The 23,133-nt window shown below is 47.3% G+C and overlaps 2 protein-coding genes across 9 annotated transcripts in view; one reads left to right on the forward strand and one right to left on the reverse strand.

Moving 5' to 3' along the window:
• SLC7A7 (solute carrier family 7 (amino acid transporter light chain, y+L system), member 7) overlaps window positions 1-15,284 on the reverse strand; it is a 37,112-nt gene extending 21,828 nt beyond the window's left edge. The window contains exons 1-3 of one of the 6 annotated variants that reach the window (XM_010831244.1): window positions 15,236-15,284; window positions 12,757-12,868; window positions 8,190-8,732 (exon numbers count right to left, since the gene is read on the reverse strand). In XM_010831244.1, coding sequence (XP_010829546.1) covers window positions 8,190-8,688 — 499 coding nt within the window. In that variant the 5' untranslated portion in view covers window positions 8,689-8,732; window positions 12,757-12,868; window positions 15,236-15,284. The other 5 variants (XM_010831242.1, XM_010831245.1, XM_010831243.1 and 2 more) reach the window with 5 other exon arrangements.
• A 5,967-nt stretch (window positions 15,285-21,251) lies between these two features.
• Window positions 21,252-23,133, forward strand: part of MRPL52 (mitochondrial ribosomal protein L52) — a 5,029-nt gene continuing 3,147 nt past the window's right edge. The window contains exons 1-3 of one of the 3 annotated variants that reach the window (XM_010831249.1): window positions 21,252-21,315; window positions 21,426-21,486; window positions 21,563-21,630. In XM_010831249.1, coding sequence (XP_010829551.1) covers window positions 21,288-21,315; window positions 21,426-21,486; window positions 21,563-21,630 — 157 coding nt within the window. In that variant the 5' untranslated portion in view covers window positions 21,252-21,287. The remainder of the gene's footprint in view (window positions 21,316-21,425; window positions 21,487-21,562; window positions 21,631-23,133) is intronic. The other 2 variants (XM_010831247.1, XM_010831248.1) reach the window with 2 other exon arrangements.

Genomic DNA, 23,133 nt, shown 5'->3' on the forward strand with positions numbered 1-23,133 from the left:
AGAAGCTGAAGTTGAACGGTTCTATGAAGACCTACAAGACCTTTTAGAACTAACACCCAAAAAAGATGTCCTTTTCATTATAGGGGACTGGTGTGCAAAAGTAGGAAGTAAAGAAACACCTGGAGTAACAGGCAAATTTGGCCTTGGAATACGGAATGAAGCAGAGCAAAGACTAATAGAGTTTTGCCAAGAAAATGCGCTAGTCATAACAAACACCCTCTTCCAACAACACAAGAGAAGACTCTATACATGGACATCACCAGATGGTCAACACCAAAATCAGATTGATTATATTCTTTGCAGCCAAAGATGGAGAAGCTCTATACAGTCAACAAAAACAATACCAGGAGCTGACTGTGGCTCAGAACATGAACTCCTTATTGCCAAATTCAGACTTAAATTGAAGAAAGTAGGGAAAACCACTAGACCATTCAGGTATGACCTAAATCAAATCCCTTATGATTATACAGTGGAAGTGAGAAATAGATTTAAGGGCCTAGATCTGATAGATAGAGTGCCTGATGAACTATGGAATGAGGTTCGTGACATTGTACAGGAGACAGGGATCAAGACCATCCCCATGGAAAAGAAATGCCCCCACTTAGCTCTTTCCAAATTCCTGAGAAGAACCATGAAAGAATAAAATGACTGTTTGAAGTCACTTAGTTTTGTGTGGTTTGTTACACAGTGATAAAAACAGGAACAGTTTATAAAGACCTGAACAACTTATCTGAAAGACTTTCATCTACCTCTACAAGCCAACATTTCCTACCTTAAACTCAATATCTGAACCCCTGAGACTCCCCTGGTGGTGCAGGGGTTAAGAATCTGCCTGCCAATGCAAGGGACATGGGTTCAATCCCTGGTCTGGGAAGATCCCACATGCCTCGGGGCAACTAAGGCCATGCACCATGGCAACTGAAGCCCTCACACCTAGAGCCTGTGCTCCACAGGCAGACAGACCACCGCAGTGAGAAGCCTGCACACTGCAATGAAAAACAGTCCCCGCTTACAGAAACTAGAGAAAGCCTGGGTGCAGCAACAAAGACCAGTGCAGCCAAAAATACATAAAGAAAAATCTTTTAAAAGTAAACAAATAAAGTTTATTTAAAAAAAAAAAAAAGACTCCAAGCTTCTACTGAAGAGGATGACCCAGGTTTGAGCCCTGGTCAGGGAACTAAGCTCCCATATGCCAAGCAGCCAAAACAAAAACAAAAAACTTGAACCTGAACTCCTTTCAGTGTCTCAGAGATGTCCTTTCTTGTCTTCAGGGTTTCATACATCTGTTCTTGCTGCTTGAGATGCCCCTCTTCCCTCTCTGCTGCTGCTGCTGCTGCTAAGTCGCTTCAGTCGTTTCCGACTCTGTGCGACCCCATAGACGGCAGCCCACCAGGCTTCCCCGTACCTGGGATTCTCCAGGCAAGAACACTGCCATTTCCTTCTCCAATGCATGAAAGTGAAAAGTGAAAGTGAAGTTGCTCAGTCAGGTCTGACTCTTAGCAACCCCATGGACTGCAGCCTACCAGGCTCCTCCATCCATGGGATTTTCCAGGCAAAAGTACTGGAGTGGGGTGCCATTGCCTTCTCCGTCTTCCCTCTCTACTCTCGGTTAATTCTTCTTTATCTAGGTGCCAGTTTAAACTTCCTTTCATAGAGTTTTCAAACCCCTAGGCTAGTTCAGTTTTCCTCCTGTAGCTCCCTGTGCCTTGAAAATCACAATACTTATCATGATCTATTGTAATCTTGAGTTACCCATCCTGTATACACACAAGCACAACACACACTGAGACCTTCATAAAAACAATGATCAACGCTGGGGAAATGGCAAGTGTTTCATGAATATTTGCTGAATGTTCAGTCTCAGCCCCATCTCTTCCCTGAGCTCCCAAAGGGCACATCCACCTACCATTTTACAAGTAAATTTCAACTTCAACATGATTCTCTCCTCCCCTTCCCCATAGGTGATGCCACTGTCTACCAGCTGCCCAAACCAGAAACCTCATCTCGTCATTGAAAGAAGTATGTATCAAGCTCCTCTCTGTTTCACTGTTGGGTGTACAGTGGATCATAAGACAGGCTCAGCCCCTGTGGCACAGACTCACAGGCTTGTGGATGTTTTCCTCATCACCTGCCTCTCACGCTAGACATTCCAGTAAGAGTTATTGGTTGCACAAGTTATAATTTCTTAATACTCTCCTATCTATCCTGTACACCTCACCTACCACTGCCCTAGTTCAGGCTTTTCTAGTTTTGCCTAGATCTCTTAAGAGAGCTTCCTAACCCGTGTCTCTGCCTTCAGCCTTGCTCTTATGTCCCACCCCGACTGCATCCCTTCCTCCTTCAAATCCTGTAACAGCTCCTTGTATGCTTCGGAAGAAAATCTAAACCTACTAGGAAGGTTTGGCCTTGTGCACTAACCCCTTACACCCCTAGTGCCCTCACATCCCAAAGTCGCCCACACATACCCCACACCCCGACACTTCTTCTCACCTTATCCCTTTACATTGCCTTTCCCTGTGCCTAGAATTCCTTGCCCCTTCTCCACTTAACAGATATTTACTAAGTACCTAGCAGACATCAGTACACAGCACTGATCAAGGTGCCAGAGACTCAGTAGTGAGCAAAACCAAGTCCTTACTCTCATGATGTTTATACTCTAGAAGGAGAGAGACAATAAGCAAAAACATAATCAATGTCAGGTGGTAAGGAGTCTATAGACAAGAGACTTCCCTGGCGGTCCAGTGGTTAAGACTCCACACTTCCACTGCAGGGGGCACAGGTTCCATTGTTGTTTGAGGGAACTAAGATCTTGCATGCCTCACTGCACGACCAAAAAAAAAAACAAACCTCTACAGAGAAAAATAAACCAGCTAGAAGACTGAGAGTAAGCATTTTAGACAAGGCAAGCCTTCAGCAAGGTAATATTTGTGCAAAGACATGAATGGAGTGAGGGAATAAATTCTAAGGGTATCTGGGGGAAGAGTCTTCCAGGAAAAAGGAAAAATAAGTACAAAGTCCCTGAAGCAGGAACGTTCCAGGCAAACTGGAAGAAAAGCAAGGTCAGAAGCTGGAGCAGAGAGTGGGGACAAGAGGTCTGAGGCAAGTTACTGTCAGATGGCATTGGCTTTGTGGGCTGTGGTGAGTGGGTGTTTCATGGGCCCCTTGACTTCTTTCCATCCTTCAGTGTTGAGAGTGGATCTCATCTCCCACTCCCAGAACTCATTAGCCCACTCCTCCCATTCCCAGCACTCATCATATACAACTGACTACTTTTGCTCTTCCAGTCCACTGACTGTGAGCTCTGGGAAGGAAGGGCTCTTAGCTTTCAGCTCCATATTTTACAGAACCCACCACATTCAGTAAATTTTCCTCAAATAGTCAAAACTTTCTTTGTTCTGGTTACATGCCCTGCAAACAATTCCCAGATTACAATTAATAGATGGGTTCCCCAGTGACTATAGTATTAGGAAAGGGGTGCCTTGATCATGAACATATGACTTCTGATCATTAGAAACCATACAGGTACATTCACCATGTACACTAATAGGCTGACATCATCATGGACACATCAGCCTCTTTTTAGTAAAGTGTGGTGGTGATGGTGTAGTCGCTAAGTCATGTCTGACTCTTTGCGACCCCATGGACTGTAGCCCAACAGGCTCCTTTGTCTATGGGATTTTACAGGCAAGAATAAAAGAGCAGGTTGACATTTCCTTTTCCAGGGGATCTTCCCAACCCAGAGATCAAACCCACATCTCCTGCATTGGCAAGTGGATTCTTTACCACTCACTGAGCCACCAGGGAAGCCCAGGTAAGTGTGACTTGGTGGGAAAACGACAACTCTGCGTCACAACAAAGGCATGGCTCCTGAAAGGGCATATGAACAGCTCAGCAGAAGCCCCAGACACTCCCCTTCAACCATCAGTCATGACTGACTGCCCACCTCCCTATTTCAGAAGGTAACCCCATCAACCTTCCATCTGTCCAAGGCTGAATTCTTAGCATCATCTCTGAGAGCTCCTATGTCTTCCACAACCAGAATCAGAAATTCTACCTTCTGACTATTTCTTTATCTATTCCTTCATCTCCCTTACAGTGTAGGCCATCACCACTCTTCAGGTTTCAGCTCCCTAACCTGGTCTCCCTACCTTCTATCTCTCACTTTTTTCAAAAACATTCTCCACAAAGTCAGAGTTCCTCTTCAAAGCAACTCTGATTTCATGTCTCCACTTAAAGTCAAAAGTTTTTGCCTGCTCTCAAGATAAAGTCTAACCTGTTTAGGCAGCACAAACCGCCCCCGCGGAGCTGGCCCTGAGGCTACATTCCCAGGCTCTCCCTTCTCACCCTTCTACCCACATTCCAGCCACATCAACCATCTGGAATTCCTGAACCTGGACTGGTTCTGTGCCTTTTTGCATCCACTACCTTCACACGCAGTTCCCTCTGTGAGAAGTGTCTGAGGAGACAGCTATGTATATATTCAAAATTCAGTGCAGACATCACAGTCCCTGTGCTATCTTTCTAAGCACTCCTCCCCACAAGAAGAAAGCCATCTTGTCTGCTCCTAGAATGTCTGTTTCCTGGCTGCTTTGTAAACCCTTTCTTCTCCTTACTTCTTGGTTTTCTCTTGAAGGATTGTTGTTGTTTAGTCACTAAGTCGTATCTGAGTCTTTCGCGACCCCATGGACTGTAGCCTGCCAGGCTTCTCTGTCCATGGAGTTTCCCAGGCAAGAATGCTGGAGTGGGTTGCCATTTCCTTCTCCAGGGAATCGTCCTGATCCAGGGATTGAACTCGGGCCTCCTGCACTTCAGGCAGTTTCTTTACCTACAGAGCCACCAGGGAAGCCCTCCTGAAGGGTCATGGTTAGATAAATGACATATTACTGCCTGGATGCTATCTGGACAGAATGTCTTAACATCTGACTTGCAGTGTGTGTGTTCAGTTGCTCAGTCGTGTCCAGTTCTTTGTGGCCCCATGTACTGTAGCCTGACAGGATCCTCTGTCCATGAGACTGTCCAGGCAATAATACTGGAGCAGGTTGCCATTTCCTACTCCACTGACTTGTACTGAGTGCTCATTAAACAAGAGCTGAAGGAAGAAACTCATGAATCATATGCCCCTAAATTCTTACTTACAATCTCAGTTGCCCTTCTGAACCTTCTTGCAGATCTCTATGTGCCTCTGAAGATTATTAGAGATAGAACACAGAGATAGAACGAAGTCCTAGAAGCAACCGGGAGAGGGCAGTTTTAAACATCACAATCATTAAAACGGTACACTTGAGTCATGATCTGTGATTTTTCAATGAATCTCATGTCATGCTCCTAGAACCTTGGAAGTAACAAGTCACTACACACAGTTATTGAGCCAGCCTCAAACACAAGTCTGGTATGCTTTTCACTCTATCGGGCTTATCTCAAATATATGCCATAAATCCAGGCACAAAGCTCTGTCTTTTATTAACCAGGGAGCTGTCCAGACTAATCATAACTGTGGCTACTTAACATGTATTCTGAGGAGGACACACATGTGTGCATATGTGTACCTAGTGCACAAGAGTTTGAGTACCTCCCTACTCCCAAATTAGAAGCAGCAAATTAAGAAGACTACTGAAGACAGGCCCAAGGTCAGAATCAAGGAAAAATAGCTGTCAGAGAAGACACAGATCAAAATCATGAGAGGAGAAAACCTGAGGCCCTGAAGTCAAGCCAGTCCTCTGAGGCCACTGAAGAAGCAAATATTCATCCCCACCCAGGGGCCTGGAAAGGCCTCTGTCATATAAGCTTTGACATGTACAGCGGGGTGACCTAGAGTCACACACACAAAAGAGTCACATTATGCAGGCAAGAACACACAGCGCTGGTTTGAAAGAGATTTCAATCAAGACAGCTGAAGTAGAATTCCGGTGCTTAAAGGAATGCAGCCGTCTTGGAAATCTTAGGTGGAATAATCCTTACTCTACACAACATATGTAACTATATGCCCACGTCTGAGGGGACTCCAAGACCAACAGATCCTAAAATTAGTTTCATTAGTAAGTCATCCTACCAAATCATCTGTAAATGATGCCAGAGAAAACTACAGATCGCATTTAAGACCTCAAGGGAAAACTCCGTCCTACAACACGGGGCAGTGGCTTTGCCCCTCCCTGAGCACTGCCAGCATGACACACCGCCCCGCACACAGCCCAAGCCCACCAGGGGCACACACAGCGCAGGAGGCCCCACAGAGCACAGCGGCTCTCTGCACAACCGTCAAAGGAGGGAGGCTGGAGAGGAAGCTAGGAGGAAAATGGGGCGGCGGAAAACCTGAAAGGGAAGAGCTCACGAGGGTGACTGAGGCTGGTCCAGCAAGCTGACGCCCACCAGGCACACACTCAGTGGTGCCCCATGGCTGCCCCAAATCAGCTTCCCCACAGCAGGGGCAGGGAAGGGTCTCCAAGGTCCTCGGGCCTCCCACGCGGGGAGGTCACTTTTCCAGAGCAGAGGCAGCTGAGGGATGGGGCTGCAGAGGATCAGCCCCTGGGCACCCTCACGTGGCTTTGCTAAATGTACAAATTTAAATAATATTTATGAGATAGAGAAAAGGCCAGGGTACGTTGAAATGATAGTTTTAAGAATCTAAGGACTTCCCTGGTGGTCCAGTGCCTAAGACTCTGCTTCTAATGCTGGGGGCCAGGGTTCGATTCCTGGTCAGTAGATCCCACATGCTACAACTAAGACCCGGCTCAGCCAAATAAATAAATATTAAAAAAAAGAAGAAGACTCTAGCCCACAAAGAATGTAAACTGGTACCGCCACTATGGAGAACAGTACAGAGGTTCTTCAAAAAAAGACTAAAAACAGAGTTGCCATATGATCCAGCAATCCCACTCCTGGCAGATACCTGGACAAAACTGTAATTCAAAATGATACGCGAAGCCCCGTGTTCATAGCAGCACTATCACAACTGCCAAGACATGAAAACAAACTAAATGTCCATTGACTGACGAACGGATGCGGTGTATATACACAATGGAGTATTAGTCAGCCTTAAAAAGAATGAAAGAATGCCATTTGCAGCAACATGGATGGACCTAGAGACTATCATACAAAGTGAAGTCAAACAAAGACAAATAACATATGAATCACTTATATACGAAATCCAGAACACAACACAAATGAACAGACTCAAAGAGAAGACCTGTGTTTGCCAAGAGGGAGTGGGGAGTGGAGGGAAGGATTGGGAGCTTGGGATTAGCAGACATCAATTATACATGGGCTCCCAGGTGGCCCTAGTGGTAAAGAACCCACCTGCCTGTGCAGGAGATGTAAGACATGTGGGTTCAGTCCCCGGGGTTGGGAAGAATCCCTGGAGGAGGGCATGGCAACTCACTCCAGTATTCTTGCTTGGAGAATCCCATGGACACAGAAGCCTAGTGGGCTACTGTCCATAGAGCTGCAAAGAGTTGGACATGACTGAAGCAATTTAGCACCCACACAACTATTATATATAGAACAGATAAACAACAAGGTCCTACTGTACAGTACAGGGAACTGTATTCAATACCTGTGATATTCCGTGATGGGAATGAATATCAAAAAGAATGTATATGTATGTATAACTGAATCACTTTGCTGTACAGCAGAAATTAACACAACCCTGTAAATCATACTTCAATAAAATAAGTTGAAAATAAGAAAAGAATCTAGCCCACAAAAAACTCATGCAAACACAATAGGATATTCATGGGAGTGTTATCGGTAAGATTGAAAAACTGGAACCAACTGAAACGGCCATTAACAAAGGCCTGGTTGGTTAAATAAACAATATAGCCTTAAAATTAACATGGAATAACTTGAAGCTTTTTTTTTCAGTAGATCTGTATGTCGAAAAGAAAACTACTGATAAATTCTGGGAAAAAAATAACTAGAAATATATGTGTACTATAACCCCATTTTTGTAAAACAGAACAAAATTATATCTCTTGAAGGTAAAGGTCAGCAAGGGCAGAGACTGTTAATGATGTTTACAGTGAGAGGTTGGAAGAAAGGATTTTTTTTTTTTTTTGGACACTGAAGCCCTTTGAATTTTCACACTTAGCACACTCATGAACAACAACAAAAGTGTTTGTCCGAGGCATTCCTTTCCAGTTCCTTATCAGCTAAGCTGACTCACACCCCATCCCTCCTGCCCCAGCCCCACTTACAGATGCAGGCAGCAGCCAGCAGGCGGACAGCAGCATAGGGGGCCAAGCAGTTTGGGAAGATGGGCTGCACCAGGTAGTTGGCAAAGGTGATGGCGATGACGGCCTGGCTGGTGGGCTCGATGATGAGGAGCGAGGTCCAGAGACGGACATAGGCAAGGAGTCCCCCAAAGGCCTCAAGGATGTAGGCGTAGCTGGCCCCAGATTTCTTAATGGTGGTGCCCAGTTCTGCATAACAAAGTGCCCCAAAGACAGAGAAGAGGCCCCCGATTGCCCAGATGACCAGGGAGAGGCCAAAGGAGGCACTGTAAATGAGCACACCTTTGGGGGAGACAAAGATGCCCGAACCAATCATGTTCCCCACAATCAGGCACACGCCATTCAGCAGCGAGATCTCCTTCTTCAGCTTCACCTGCTCCGGCTTGGGGCTGGCCTCATTGGCCAAGGGGGTGGCGTCCCTCTCATGCTGGGAGGCCACTTCATACTGAACATCATCAACCATGGTGGAGGAGAAGAAAGCCTTTACCAGCTTCCTGGCATTGCCCTCTAAGGAAGAAAGATAAAGATATATATCAGGTTGGCAATTACAGAGAACTCTGCGCCCCAGAAGCCAGCATAGGCAATCCACCCACGCCCACCATTTTGGGGACCTTCTGCCTCTGAATGGAATCTCTTCTCCATCTGGCTCATCGAAATGACCCCAACTTGAATCTTGAAAGAAAGGCACTCATCCCCCAGAGAGAAAACATGTTTCTCATGAGGCTGGTGCTTCCCGCCTGATTTACAAAATAGAAAACTAAATCCTGGTTCTATCTAAGCTCACTGGAGACAGGAAGACGAGCAATTTGGCAATTCCAAGGTGTCACTATCATGACGTCAGCCTGTGTTTCAGCCTTACCCCCTAAAAGTCTGTCTTCCCTCCAATTTCAGCCTCATCTGTCACGTGATGAGATGCAGCCTTGGAAACCAAACTTGCAAGCAGCTAACCTGTGGGTTCTCAACACAACACTGCCCTTTTCACCCAAGGACCCTGGCTCTGGCAAACCTAAAAGCTTCAGAGATCTCTTTCTCTGTAAACTCAGAGCCATGTCCCTGCTCAGGGAGCATCCTTTAACAACCATCCGCTGAACTCTTCAGTCCTAGCAAAGCCCAAGCAGCCCAGCCCCATCCAGAAAGAAGACAGGCCCTTCTCTTTTCCATGCTTTTCCCTTCCCAGATACCACAACCCCTAGTACTGCAGGCCTCTAGCCATCAAATCCCTGCATAGTTGCATCACCCAAAAAAAAGTACGGATGAGAGATCGGTCCTCCAAATGTACAGCCCAGCTAGAGATGACTGGAGGCTGCTGATGACCACTCCCCACCCAGGTGTTGCCGCTGCAGAGACACCAAAGCCGAGGCAAGGAAACAGCTGAAGGGGTAGCAAATGCCGGGCATCTCAGAGCAGGAAAAGCTAGGAGGAAGACAGGCCAGGCTGGCCAAGCAAGTGGACAGATTCTAGGGCTAGAGGCTCAGGAAAGGAAGCGATTGGACACTGCAGAGCAGTAAAGGGAGACTGGGCAAGATGAGGAGGGCTAAGAGGAAGCGGGGAAGCACACTCACTCCCCAGCCCTGAAGGAAGCAGGGCCCCAGCAGCAGCCAACCACACAGAGACCAGCCTCTGGGAGCTGTGGTCTGATCCCTCCTGCGTTTCAGTAAAAGGAAAGGCTAGGCAAATGCTTGTGGATTTAAGTCAAATCAAGAAGTCAAGAAGGGAGGAGGGAGGAAGAGAGAGGGGTGTTAAGCAACTGTCTGGGTCCAAGGTTCACTGGCCTTTCGCATATACAAGAGGAAGGCTAGGAGCTCTTGGCTCAGCAGTTTCTGCGATAAGAAGGCGCTCTCTCAGGAATCTCCTTTGTCAGCTCTGCTCCAGGACTGGGGGCCCAGAAGAAAGGACCGATGGTCAGCTGAGTGCAGTTTCTGCAACCCCAGGGAAGTTCCCCCCAACCCCCACCGCCAGCTGCCAACCCCGAGCAAATCAGCTGAGGACAGGGCTGTGGCCGAGAAGGAAGGCACAGCCCTCTCTCGGTCCTCCAGGCCCCACCTTAGCCCCACTTCTCTCACCCCCCACAAGAAAGGCAGGAAGGCGGCACATTGTGAACAGAGGTTTGTTCACATGCAGATTAGAGGAAGTGTAAGTACAGTCCAACTCGTGATCGAGTGTCCTAAGAGAACTCTGCATACTTCCCCACAGACAGTGACAGTGGCTGCCCGAAATTTGTGCCATGACTGGAGGGCTGGGCCCAGGCTGCTTCCAAGATCAAAATATGAGACTCAAACCTCTGGCTGCATCTGTGGCCCACTCACACGTCCTTTCATCCTTGAGAAAACATACCAGGATCTCTGCATAAAGTCCTACAAACACCTTCCCCAAATACGTTTACTCAAATTTCCTAAAAATATGGGGAAAGAATTTTTATTTCCAGAATTTTATTCTGGAAAGAACCTCTCCAGAGCTATACTGGAGAGGTCCAAAACAGAGGAAGTTGAGCATTTGGGGGAAAGCAAAAATTCTGTTTTTAGGGGCTACTTAAATTTGGTATTCCTGGTTTCTTTTACCAATAGAAATGTGTTCATTTTGAAATGGAACTGTCTTTCTATCCCTTCTCATGCCCTTTCACATCCTCTTTCCTTATTATCAGAGAACTAAGATCTAAAAAGCCCCAAGGGGCCTTATCTCCACCCTACAACTTCCCAAGCTAGTCCCTTAAACTTTTTTTTTCCCCCCCAGGAAGCTGATTCTGCTGTTAGACTCCCCAGAGATCACATGTCTCCCAAGCCACCCTCACAAAAACATCTTGAAATCCATCCAGAAGACTGTCCTTTTTTCCCAGCTTCCCGCTAAATGCTTCTATAACAGTAACTGTCATTTATTGAGCACTTACCTGAGCCAGAAACACTGCTAAACATCTACATGCCTTGTCTCATTTAATTCCTCCAGCAGCCCATAAGGCAGACACTAAGTCACCTCCCAGGATGCCCAAGTAGCAAGGTAGGTGGGCAGGCTAACCAACACAGCCCAAGCTCTGTCTCTTCAGCCTCCCCACCCACTCTGACCTGCCCAGTCTCTAGCCCTCCTCTTAGGCAAGAAAGCACTTTAGATGGCTCCCTAATGAATTATCTAGAGGAGGATGTGATTAGATTAAAAGAAAGTCTCCGCCATCCTTCAGCCTGAAGTCCAGGCTAAAGACTCCAACAAAGCCTGTCCATCTCCTTCCTGATTGCTTCTTCCCTTTCTCATCCCTTTGCAGGGATGAGAGGCAATTACAAGTCCTCCTGGCAGTGCTGCTATTGCTAGGGTGCCCACTTCTAAAGCAAACAAAACACACGGAAACACATCATGATGCCAGGCTTAAGATCAAATTCCCTGGCACCAAGGATGGGCATGTGGCCTAATGGGACGTAGTGGAAAGGGATGAAGGAGACGAGGGAAAGGGAAACTGTGACAGTAAGTGGGGAGAGACGTGTGCAGGGTTTAGTTCCTGGTTGGTGGTATCTGAAAAGTGAAATCTTCATCACTCACTGGGGGTGAAACTCACACTCCAGCAAACAGCACACCCTAGTGGTCTCACCAGGAAATGCTATATCTATAAGAGTAGAATCCTCCTCCTAGCCTACTCTTCAATAAACCTGCACAAACTCCACAGAAGAGGCTAACTTGAGAGAAAAGATACCCCATCTTTTCACAGCTACTACCCAGCACCAGCTCTGTGGGCAGGAAGGCACATCCTTGGTGGTTCACATTCCTTCCTAAGACCCCAGCTCTCAGGGTAATGCCTCCAACCATTCAGGCACCCTGGGACCAGCATGACCTGCCCTGAACTGTTCTCTTACCCCAGGCTTTACAAGAGAATCTTGCAGAGTCTAGAACCTCAGAAGATAACCACCATTCCTGAGGTGCATACATCTCTGAGGACCTAGTGGAGATTACAGGACAACACATTCATCCAACAGAAGTTTCAGATTCAGGGCTTCAGGGAGCACAAGAAGCAGGGCTCAAAGCAGGCAGTGCCAGGCACAGCAGCCAGTGAAGCCCCTTGCCCTGACCCGTCCCGTGAATGGCAAAACCCAAACACACTTCCTCCAGGAACCAGCATACAGTTCCTCAGTCAAGCTCAGGTTGCTAAGGTGAGAAGGTTCTTTCTCCCCCAGATACCATGTCCTGCCATCCTAGCTCCAACTGGACTGTGCTGACTCCCCAAACAATAGAAACAGAAAACACACACTCTGCTACAGCTGAATTCCCCCCATCTCCCCAAGCTGGAAGCTCAGCTCCTCCCTTCCCAGTTCTCCATTTGTTTTTCTGTATTCCACTACAACAGTCCCTTAAAAAAAAAAAAAAAGTGCAACAAGCAAAAAAGGATTTACTTCAATGACCATGGCTTCCACTAACATAGGGCTGAAGTCTCAGGGCAGAGGACTGAGACTGTGGAGGGCTGAGGCTAGGAAACAAGCAATTTTCAGGACTCACTCCATTCTCCTCCAGCAAGACTTTCCCTCTTGCCCATTGTCCCTCCCATCCCATCACTTACCTGTCTGAGACCTTTGGGCAGGTGCAAGGAGGAGCTACCAGCACTCTGGAAGAGGGGCCGGTGCTGGGAAAGGGAACAAGGGGTAAGGCTCAAGCTCCAGTAACTGTTGACTCTGAGGAGCAGAAAAGGCAGAGGGTGACTCCGGGGACCGAAACGGAAAACAGGAAAACACATGTGTGACTCTGGCCAGCAGTGGGGAGGGGCCAGGGAACGAGTTGGAGCTGGGAATGCCTGTTCAGACCCTGAGGACCTCAATGGCTGCCTGCCTCCAGGCACCTTCTCTGCTCAGAGCCTCAGTTCCTCCCCCCCACCTGCCTCAGTCCCTGAACTACCTGGTTGTCCTACATTTACTGAGTTCTTAAGTTCTCCCAGTGACCTAGGGTACTCTCTTGATGCCCTTTGCATGCGTGCATGCTCAGTGGCTTCAGACTCTTTGTGACCCCATGGACTGTAGTCCACCAGGCTCCTCTGTCTATTGCATTCTCCACGCAAGAATACTGGAGAGGGTTGCTATGCCCTCCTCCAGAGGATTTTCCCAACCCAGGAATCAAACCCATGTCTCCTGTGTCTCCTCCATTGCAGGTGGATTCTTTACCACTGAGCCACCAGGGAAGCCCCTTGATGCCCTTTACAACTCCCCTAGCCCCTCATTCCATTCCCTGCTCAACTCCCACTCACATACTATCCTTGGTCCTGTGGAAGGCACAAGATCCATGGTTAGGGCATTAGAACTCTGTGCTCCCATCTCAAAAGCCTCAGCCACTTCAATCCCTATGTAAGACAACACATGCCAAGGAAGGTCAGTTGTAGGGGGCACAGCCACGCACACACCCAAACACTAAGCAAACCTACTCACACCACAGGTCCCCAACTGGTTCAGGTGATACGTGGCAACCCAGGTAAGAGCCAGGCAAGTGGACCAGAGTAAGCCCTGGCACCCTGGGCAATCTAATGAGTTGGCACCCCCTCAAACCAAGATTATTTAAATATCTGTTGAATGTTTACTTAGCAGAAGTGGGGGAATACCGACGGAATAAAAATTGGAAGCCTCATTCTTTCTATTCAAGAGTAGAGTTTAAGGCATGAATTCATTACATGCAGTTTTCTGAAGCAGTTTCTTGGTAGGCATATCAAATGATTTTGAATGTAGACAATAGCACAAGTCTCAGGGAGTGGCACTTCACAGCGAGGTGCAGCATTTTCCAAATTCCAGCTGTGACCACTGCCTTTAGGCAACTTGTATTAATACCTGTACCTGCATGTTTAACAATTATTCTAGAGACAGGTGGTCTAGGTAAGCAGTCATCAAGGATTCTTCAGTGGAAGGGAGCCAACTTACACTTCACCAACAGACAGAAATCAGAGCTCATTGGCTCCAAAAGTCTGAATTACTCCAGGATAATTCAGTGCTCTTTTAGACCCAGGCTGCTTGCCCAGCTGGCCTGCACCTTAATCCCACCCTGGATTCAGGTACAAGTTGTAAATGAGGGAAATGCTAGGAAGACAGTCCTAAGGCTGCCCCTGTTGACACTGGCCCCTACTTTCCTCCCCTCACTCCAGCCATGCTGGCCCCCCTTGCTGTTGCCACACAAGCCCTGACATCTCAAGGCGTCTGCATTTGCTGTTCCCTTGGCCTGGAACATTCTTCCCCATGATATTGCTCCTTCTCTCATTCCATTCAGGTCTGTGCTTAAACAGCACTCTCAAGAGACCTTCCCTGAGGAGTCTCTGAAGGAGTAGCTTCTTCCTTCAGCCAATCTCCATCCCCTTCACCATGCCTGACTTTTCTTCAAAGGCACTGGCTACCACCTGGAGTTTGTTTGTTGTCGCTTCCCCCACTAGAACGCAGCCCCCACCAGAGCGTCTTCATTCACCGGTACCCCCAGCGCAGGGTCCGTGTAGACAAAAAAGGGTTTGCTCGAAGAATAACTGGATGAATGATGCCTTTCTTCCTAGACTGGTTTCCAAGTTGAACTCCGGGAATGTCTTGCACTTGCTCTTCAGGCCCTCCTATGCTGCTGCTGGCCTGGCTCCCAAGCAACTTTGAAAAGTATCTGCTCTTTTTGATAGTAATGGGTTGAAGGGAAGGAAAAAGTATAGTTTTCTCAGTTTTACTGGGAGGCCTAGAATGGTTTGAAAGGGACTTTCTGTTTCATCAATGGGAAAACAAAGACAAAAAGCACCTCATTAACGCGCCTTCCCCGATCGATCGGAAGCTCTGTGCTGCAGTCCCACACCCAGCTCAGGTGGCCGGTCTGGGCGCGGCGAGAACAAGGCGCGACGTCCGCGAAGCGGTGAAAGGGCAGAGGGGACGAAGGCGGAGTGAGGCGAGTGCTCAGGTTCACGCAGATGCGAGGTGGGTTCGAGTGGAACCGCAAACCCTTCAGCGGGAACCTTTTCCCAGACCCGCCCCCGCAGTAGCCCCCGTGCCCCTCCCCCTCTCCCCTCCGCCCCCGCCGGGCCGGCGCGCCGCGCTCACCTTTGCCCGGGTCTCCCACTCTGCCCCCCAGCCTCGCTCGCCGGCCCCGCCCCTTGACGTCGTCCCAGTCGTTTCCCGTTACTTCCCTCTTTCGGCCCACGGTTCCGTATCTGCAGCCCCAAGGTCTCGCCTTCCCAACCCCGACCCAGCCACCGCCAGTCCCCAAAGCCCTCTGGAGAGCTCGGTTAGCACCCGGTGTCCAGATCTGGCTGCGGAGGCCGAGGCGGGCTCTGCGCTGGGGCACCAGGGCCTCACTACACCTGGACCCCTTCGTTCCCTCCACCTGGCCAAGCAGCCCTCGCCCCTCCCCGGGCTGCAGGAGGCGCTAGAGGTGGGGTGGGGGAGATTGTGGTGGGTGCAGTCGAAGATCGCAAATGTTTGAGAACCGAGAGGCCTCGCAACCCGCTCCCCTGCCCTGTCCTCGCTCAGCCAGAGCTGCGCTGCCCTTGGGAAATGAAAATGACCGCGGATACCCTTAGAGGCGTCCTCCGCCCCACGAGCGCTCAGCTTCCTCTTCCCTCCCTCCCAATCCAGCTCGAGCTCGTCGGCCCAAGGTGGGTCTGGGCGAGAGCCCCAAACCCTGGCAGCCCTGCCTCCAGCCCCGAGACGTTTTCGGCTGAAACTCCGGAGGGACTCTGGACCGCAAAGCCCCGTGGGGGAAGGGAGAGAGACGTTCCCGCTAGGAGCCAGGGGAGGGGGTCTCCCGGAAGGGCGACTCAACTCTCCGCCCCCTCGGGGAAGCTGTTGCGTCAGCTTCGAGATCCCAAATTAAAGCAAGTGGTCTCCACCCGGCTGGAAGGTGTCAGGCCGTAGAGCCGCCGCCAGGAGGCAGCACGTAACCAAAGATGTCCGAGCAGAGGCTGGAGTCCCCATCGCACCTTTCTTGGACCCAATAAAAGGGGGAGTTGCTGGGCTAATTCAAGGAAAGGAATCTGGAAATGTTTTACCACGTATTAAAACTAAAAGATGACTTGTAAATAATACAATTTCCTTTTGTATACCTTATGGACAGTCCAGCTTTGGCATCTTTTAAAGCCAAAGATTCGCTGCAGAGATTCATAGAGAACCAACCACCTTCAAGACCTGTCTGGTGGAAAGGCACATATAAGAGACTTCCCAGGGACAAGGCAAGGAAAAAAAAAAAAGTGTAGCCCTGAGGTTATAATTTACCCATGTTGAAGCTGGGTCATTTAACACACAATTTAGCCTATACTGAATGAGCAAGGATTTGACAGCAAGGTAAAAGAAAAGGAATATGTTACGATAGATTATATAAGCAATAAGGAAACAATACGCAAAGCTATGTATTGTGTGAGTGGGTGGTTTATAACTGTCCGTTCCCACAGTTCTTGCATAGAGTGACAGTGATTTAGATCTTTGTTGAGCTGTCCTAAGAAGGAATGTGAAACAAGACACTTCCCAAGTAGTTCGCTCTTCTTCAATCTTAGAATTTAGTCACCGAATGCTGAAAAGGGAAGAGGTTACAAAATGAGGTGGAATTAGCCACCCAGAGTCAGCCTTACTTATGTTTTTTCTCCAAAGTCATCATTACTTATCACAACGGTTTAAAAAGAACCAAAATTCTCAGTGCACTTGTACAGAAATTACTGTATACAGACCTGACAGAACGATATTTGAATAAATGTGTTGGACAAAAACATCAGTGGTTAAACAAAATGTTAACGCCAAATACAGGCCATGGTGTGATGCCCTTGAGAGGCAAAGGACTTTTAAGGGGAAAGACACGGAGCTCAAATTCCTGATATTTCTCACCATTGTTACCTCCAGCCTTTGCCAGATGAAGTCCAGAGGTTGAAAGACATTGAGTTAGGGGATGATGAAGCCGCTTTCCTGTGGCTTAGAGTCTGGTGAAGTCACTGAGGAGTGCTGTCCAAGTGCCAAACCCCTCTCCGCCCAACAGTGTTCCATAAGGTCCCTGAGAATGCTGATGATGTTAGCTGTCAGCACCTGGAGTTCTCTTTCTCTCTCCCTCTCAAAATCCTGACACCTATTTCCTGCTATTTACAACCCACAGATTGCCCCCCTGCCACATCACTCTAACCACGTCAAAGGCTGAACTTATCTTCCTTCCAAAGACCTTTCCCCCACCCCCCCCCCCGCATTCCCCAGTTTTTCAGATTTAGCTTCCCATCCTGCCCTGAAATCCTCCAGCCCTGGCTCCTCGACTCCCTCAGCTATTAAACTAGTACATGTGTTCACTTTTGCATGTGGAGTTCATACTGTCTACATTTTTTTCTAACATTTATCTTTGGTGATTTCTTTACAATTTGATTTGATTTATGTCATACGTTAACATAATAGCACCCCACTCCAGTACTCTTACCTGGAAAATCCCATGGATGGAGGAGCCTGGTAGGCTGCAGTCCATGGGGTCACCCGATAAGAGTCGGACACGACTGAGCGACTTCACTTTCACTTTTCACTTTCATGCATTGGAGAAGGAAATGGCAACCTACTCCAGTGTTCTTCCCTGGAGAATCCCAGGGATGGGGGAGCCTGGTGGGCTGCCGTCTATGGGGTCGCACAGAGTCGGACACACCTGAAGTGACTTAGCAGCAGCAACATGAATTAACCATAGGTATACATATGCCCCATCCCTCTTGAATCTCTCTCCCACCTCCTGCCCATTCCCACCCGTCTAGGTTGTTACAGAGCCCCAGTTTGAGTTCCCTGAGTCATTCAACAAATTCCCATTGGCTTTCTATTTACATCTGTTAGTGTATATTCTTCCATACTACCCTATTCATCTCACCTTCTCCCTCTTTTCCCCCACCCTTGTCCGTAAGTCTGTTCTCTATGTCTGTGTCTCCATTGCTGCTCTGAGAAGTTTCATCAGTACCATCCATCTATAAGTCATATCTATGTGTTAATATATGATATTTTTCTCTTTCTGACCTACTTCACTCTGTATAATAGGTTCTAGTCATCCACCTCATTAGAACTGACTCAAATGTGTTCCTTTTAATGGCTGAGTGATATTCCATTGTGTATATGTACCACAACTTCTTTATCCATTCATCTGTCAAAGGACATCTAGGTTGCTTCCATGTCTTAGCTATTGTAAATAGTGCAGCAATGAACATTGGGGTACGGGTGTCTTTTTCAGTTTTGGTTTCTTCAGGGTACATGCCTAGAAGTGGTATTGCTGGGTCATATGATGGTTTTATCCCTAGTTTTTTAAGGCATCTCCATACTGTCTTCCATAGCGACTATATCAATTTATATTCCCATCAGCAGCGCAGGAGGGTTCCCTTTTCTCCACACACTCTCCAGGGCTTATTGTTTGTGGATTTTTTGATTTTGGCAATTCTGTCTAGTGTGAGATGATTTATCATTGTAGTTTTGATTTGCATTTCTCTAATGAGTGAGGGTGAGCATCTCTTCATGTGTTTATTAGCTATCCATATGTCTTTGGAGAAATTATCATCTACATTATCAGTTCACCTTAATGCATGTGGCCTTTTCTATGATTTTATACCCATAGTGTATGAGTTACTAGAAGACAGGAGTATTGCTGGTTTAACTTCTTTATATAGTGTTGATGGTAGTGCCAGCCTGCTTTCCTATGAATCTTGAATGTTAACACCGATTTTATTTTTCCAGTCCTTGGTTTCTACTACTTTATTCTCCAACTGTAAATTAGGTAATGGGATTTCAGTGCTGTCTGCCTCAGCTGCCTCTCAGAACCAGTCAAAGACACATGGAGGCTGGCTTGGGAAAGGTGTTACTCAGTCACTGTTGCAACTGTAAAATAAATCCACATCCACATTTTGGTTCAATTTCCTGATCTCTGAAAATTACAAGCAATCTCCATAGTGACTGCTTCCTGATCTGTCTTATCTACTTTATAGGTTTATTATGAAATTTTAAATAGAAGTGCTTATATCATTTATACAGAAGTGTTTTGATAACTGAAAATTAAGTGTACAAATGGAAAATGGTAGTAGTACTCTATTGTCTTACTTTCCTTGCTAAGTTTTTGGGTCCATCCATTGGCTTATAGCCAAGGTTATTTTATTCTCATCCTTTTTTCTAGTTCAGCCCTCCCCTGTACCATTCTTATTGTTATCCAAACAGCTGCCATTTACTTCTTAAACCAGGATCCACCCTTCCCCTCTTTCAAAGTGCAGTTCAGAGCCACCTCCTGTGGAAAAACTTCCCAGTCTTGCAGGAGGAAATGATAAACTTCCAGATAGACCATTACACCACTCCCTCAGGTTTCCCCAGTCAGCATGTATTTAAGTGTCTAGCCTAGCACAAGAGTAATGGACACTTCTGTAAAAGCTTCACCATTTTTATAGCACTTTCACTTACGTTATCATTTTCTAAATGTTTTCATAAATGTGATATATTCAGCTTTTTTGTCAATGAAGAAATTAAAGATAAATGACTTCCCCAGGGTAAGTACAGGCATACCTCAAGATAGTTCAGGTTCAGTTTCAGACCACCATAATAAAAGAAATATCACAATAAAGAGAATGACATGAATTTTTCAGTCTCCCTGTACATGTAACATTACATTTACACTATATTACGGTCTATTAAGTGTGACTAGCATTTGTTGTTTGGAGAAGGCAATGGCACCCCACTCCAGTACTCTTGCCTGGAAAATCCCATGGACGGAGGAGCCTGGTAGGCTGCAGTCCATGGGGTCGCTGAGGGTCGGATACGACTGAGCGACTTCACTTTCACTTTTCACTTGCATGCATTGGAGAAGGAAATGGCAACCCACTCCAGTGTTCTTGCCTGGAGAATCCCAAGGGCAGGAGAGCCCACCTGGCAGACGGTGGGCTGCCGTCTATGGGGTCGCACAGAGTCGGACACGACTGAAACGACTTAGCAGCAGCAGCAGCATTTGTTGTTATTGTTCAGTCGTGTCCGACTTGTTGCAACTCCATGAACTACAGCACTTCAGGCTTCTCTGTCCATCACTCTCTCCCTATCATTATGTCTTAAAAAAAAAAAAAACACTAATTGAAAAAGTGCTTAAAAATGTCAAAACAAATTACAAGAGTAACATTAAAGATCACTGATCATAGTTCACCTTAACAATAATACCAAAGCTTGAAATACTTCAAGAATTACCAAAACATGACACAAAGGCACAAAGTGAATGAATGCTCTTTGAAAAACCTGGCACTGATAAGACGTTCTATGCAACGTTGCTACAAACCTTCAATTTGTAAAAAATGCAGTACTTGCAAAGCACAATAAAAGTATGTCTGTAAGTGATTCAAAATAAAAAAAGAAAGAAGCCACGGGATCTGGGTTTGCCACTTACTAGTACCTGCCTCACAAGGCTTTCGCATGGATATTACACAATGTGTGGTGGTAGCTTTATAAAAATGGAATCAGAGCTTAGCGCCAATTCGGCTTCCTCAAGAAAGCCTTCTTTGACACTATACTCCAGATCAAGTTTTCATATGCTTACAAGCAACACCTACTTCCCTTCCCAGTACTCATCTCAGCTGTAATATTACTGTAATGTGTATGATTACTGTCCTCTTTCTCTAGACTTGGAGCAGAGGGACCTTTGCTTTGCTCTCCACACTGACTACAGTGCTCCTCACATGTAAGCTCTTCAACTTTGATAAATGAGTGAGAACTGAAACCCTAATTTTGATTCACTGTAGATTTCACTCTGGCTAAGGAAAACATGTTACAGTGATGCTAGAAGACAGATGCTAGAAGACCTCATGGTCACGTGGACGTTACTCAACTGAGATAAATTTCAAAGGACTGGTGGCCGCGGCAAGGAGACAGAAGGCTGTGGGGAGACAGTTCAGAACGGTTTCGTCTGAGAGGACGCGACTTCCACAAAGTTGTACCCAACACTATGAACACATACTCAGAACAACCGCTCTCCTCCAAAACACCCTGGAAGCAATTTTGCCCCTCTTTTCCGTACGATGAGCCAAGATGGCGGGGCCCGTGTTTGAATACCAGATTCAAGATGGCAACTTCCTGCTTCCCGCGCAGCTTCGCGCGTGGCCAACGAGGCCACGCCCACTTCCGGCTCCTGCGCCTCAGCATGGCCGCTTTGGGTATGCTGCTCTCTAGTAAGTGTGTGTGAGGTCGGTGGGCTCCGGAGCTTCCCGGGGTGGGGATGGGCCGCAGATCCCTGGGCTGGCTGCGCGGCCTCTCTCCCAGCTCTGCCCCGTTTTCCCAGCAGGTGTCCGGAGACTGCACTGCGGCTCCGCGGCTCGGGCAGGCAGCCAGTGGCGACTCCGGTGAGTGCCCGTCGGGAAGAAACTGGGGGGCCAGAAGTTGGCCTGAATCCTCACCGAACTGTTTTTCTCCATCCAGGCAGGGCCTTGCTGCCAACCCCTCCGGCTACGGGCCCCTTACGGAGCTCCCAGACTGGTCGTACGCGGGTGAGCGCTGATCTGACAGTTAACTCCACTTCGGAGATTTTCACCCTGAGGGAACGCCCCTGGACGTAGCGGAGCTGGGAGTGGGGGGAAGGAGTGTCAAAGTGGAGGTGTGTCTGAACGGACAGCTTAATGAACTTTATGTTTGGAGTTGGAAGGGAAGAAGCCCTGCTGTTTACTTTGTGAATTAAACTACCCCTGTGGAAAGGAAAGCTGGACGGAACCTCTCGGCTTGTGGGGATAAGCAGAAAATAATTCTCATTTAGGGGGTCACCGGGGAGAGACAAGACTTTGTGTTGTCAAAGAGGGACGTGAATTTTTCGAAGTTAGGAAGGGGACTTCACTGGTGGTTCAGTGGTGAGGACTCCGTGCTCCCAATGCAGGGAGCCTGGGTTCGATCTGATCGGGGAGCTAAATCCCACCTGCCACAACTGAGAGTTTGCCTGCAGCAGCTAAAGATGCCGCAGGCCACCCACAACTAAGACCTGGTACAGCCAAGTAAATAATAAAAATTTTTAGAAAGTTACAAAGAACTGCCCTTCTGTGTGGGGAGTACATTGTTGAGAGTTTGTTACCAAATGCAAGGAGAGCTCTTTGAAAGGCTGCCTAAATGATCCTCTGAGAGAGGCTTAGAAGAGTGAGGGCAGAGCATGGTGGGTTCCCTTTGGAAAAAGTTTCTTCCTTTAAAAAAAAAAACGCCCTAAAAAAGAAGGACCTTAGAAAAGCTGAAGCCATTCCCCACTCCATTGGAACTTCAGTTCAGAGGTGGGAAAATTGCCTGGGAGCACACAGCTAGGTAATAGCAAAGCCAAGACTAGAACTGGGCAGAGACCAGGCAGGCCCCCTTCAACAGCACAGAGTATAGTTTATAGGAGTATGAAAAAGAAATAGTGAAAGTCAGTTGCACAGTCTTGTCTCACTCTTTGCGATCCCATGGACTCTAGTCCGCCAGGCTCCCCTGTCCTTAGAATTCTCCAGGCAAGAGTCCTGAAGAGGGTTGCCATTTATAGGGATATAAACCTATATAATCAGATATGTGGTGGGTTAATCAGGGTTAATCAGATATGTGGTGGCTGCGGAGGATGGTGATTTTTTATACTTGTTATTTACTGTAGGAAGTCTAGGATTTCTTGAGATATTGGAAGGACTCTGGAATTGATTTTTTTAATGCGGACCATTTTTAAAGTCTTTATTGAATTTGTTACAATACTGTTTCTGTTTTTTTATGTCTTGGCGGTTTTTTTGTTTTTGTTTTTTGGCCTCAAGACACGTGGGATCTTAGCTCCTGTTGTGGCACAGCACAGGCTTAGTTGCCCCACAGCGTGTCCCCTGCATTGGAAATAGGATTCTTAACCACTGGACCACCAGGAAAGTCCTACAATTGATTCTTAATCCAGGCTTGCTTCTCTACTTGGTAACTTTATGGTCTTGGACAAGTTACTTAATTGTATCTCAGTTTCCACTTCTGTAAAAGGATACCTATCTCAGGTGGTTCTTGTAAGGAGA

This window comes from Bison bison, unplaced genomic scaffold (assembly GCF_000754665.1).
Source record: "Bison bison bison isolate TAMUID 2011002044 unplaced genomic scaffold, Bison_UMD1.0 scf7180017864526, whole genome shotgun sequence".
Taxonomy (NCBI): domain Eukaryota; kingdom Metazoa; phylum Chordata; class Mammalia; order Artiodactyla; family Bovidae; genus Bison; species Bison bison.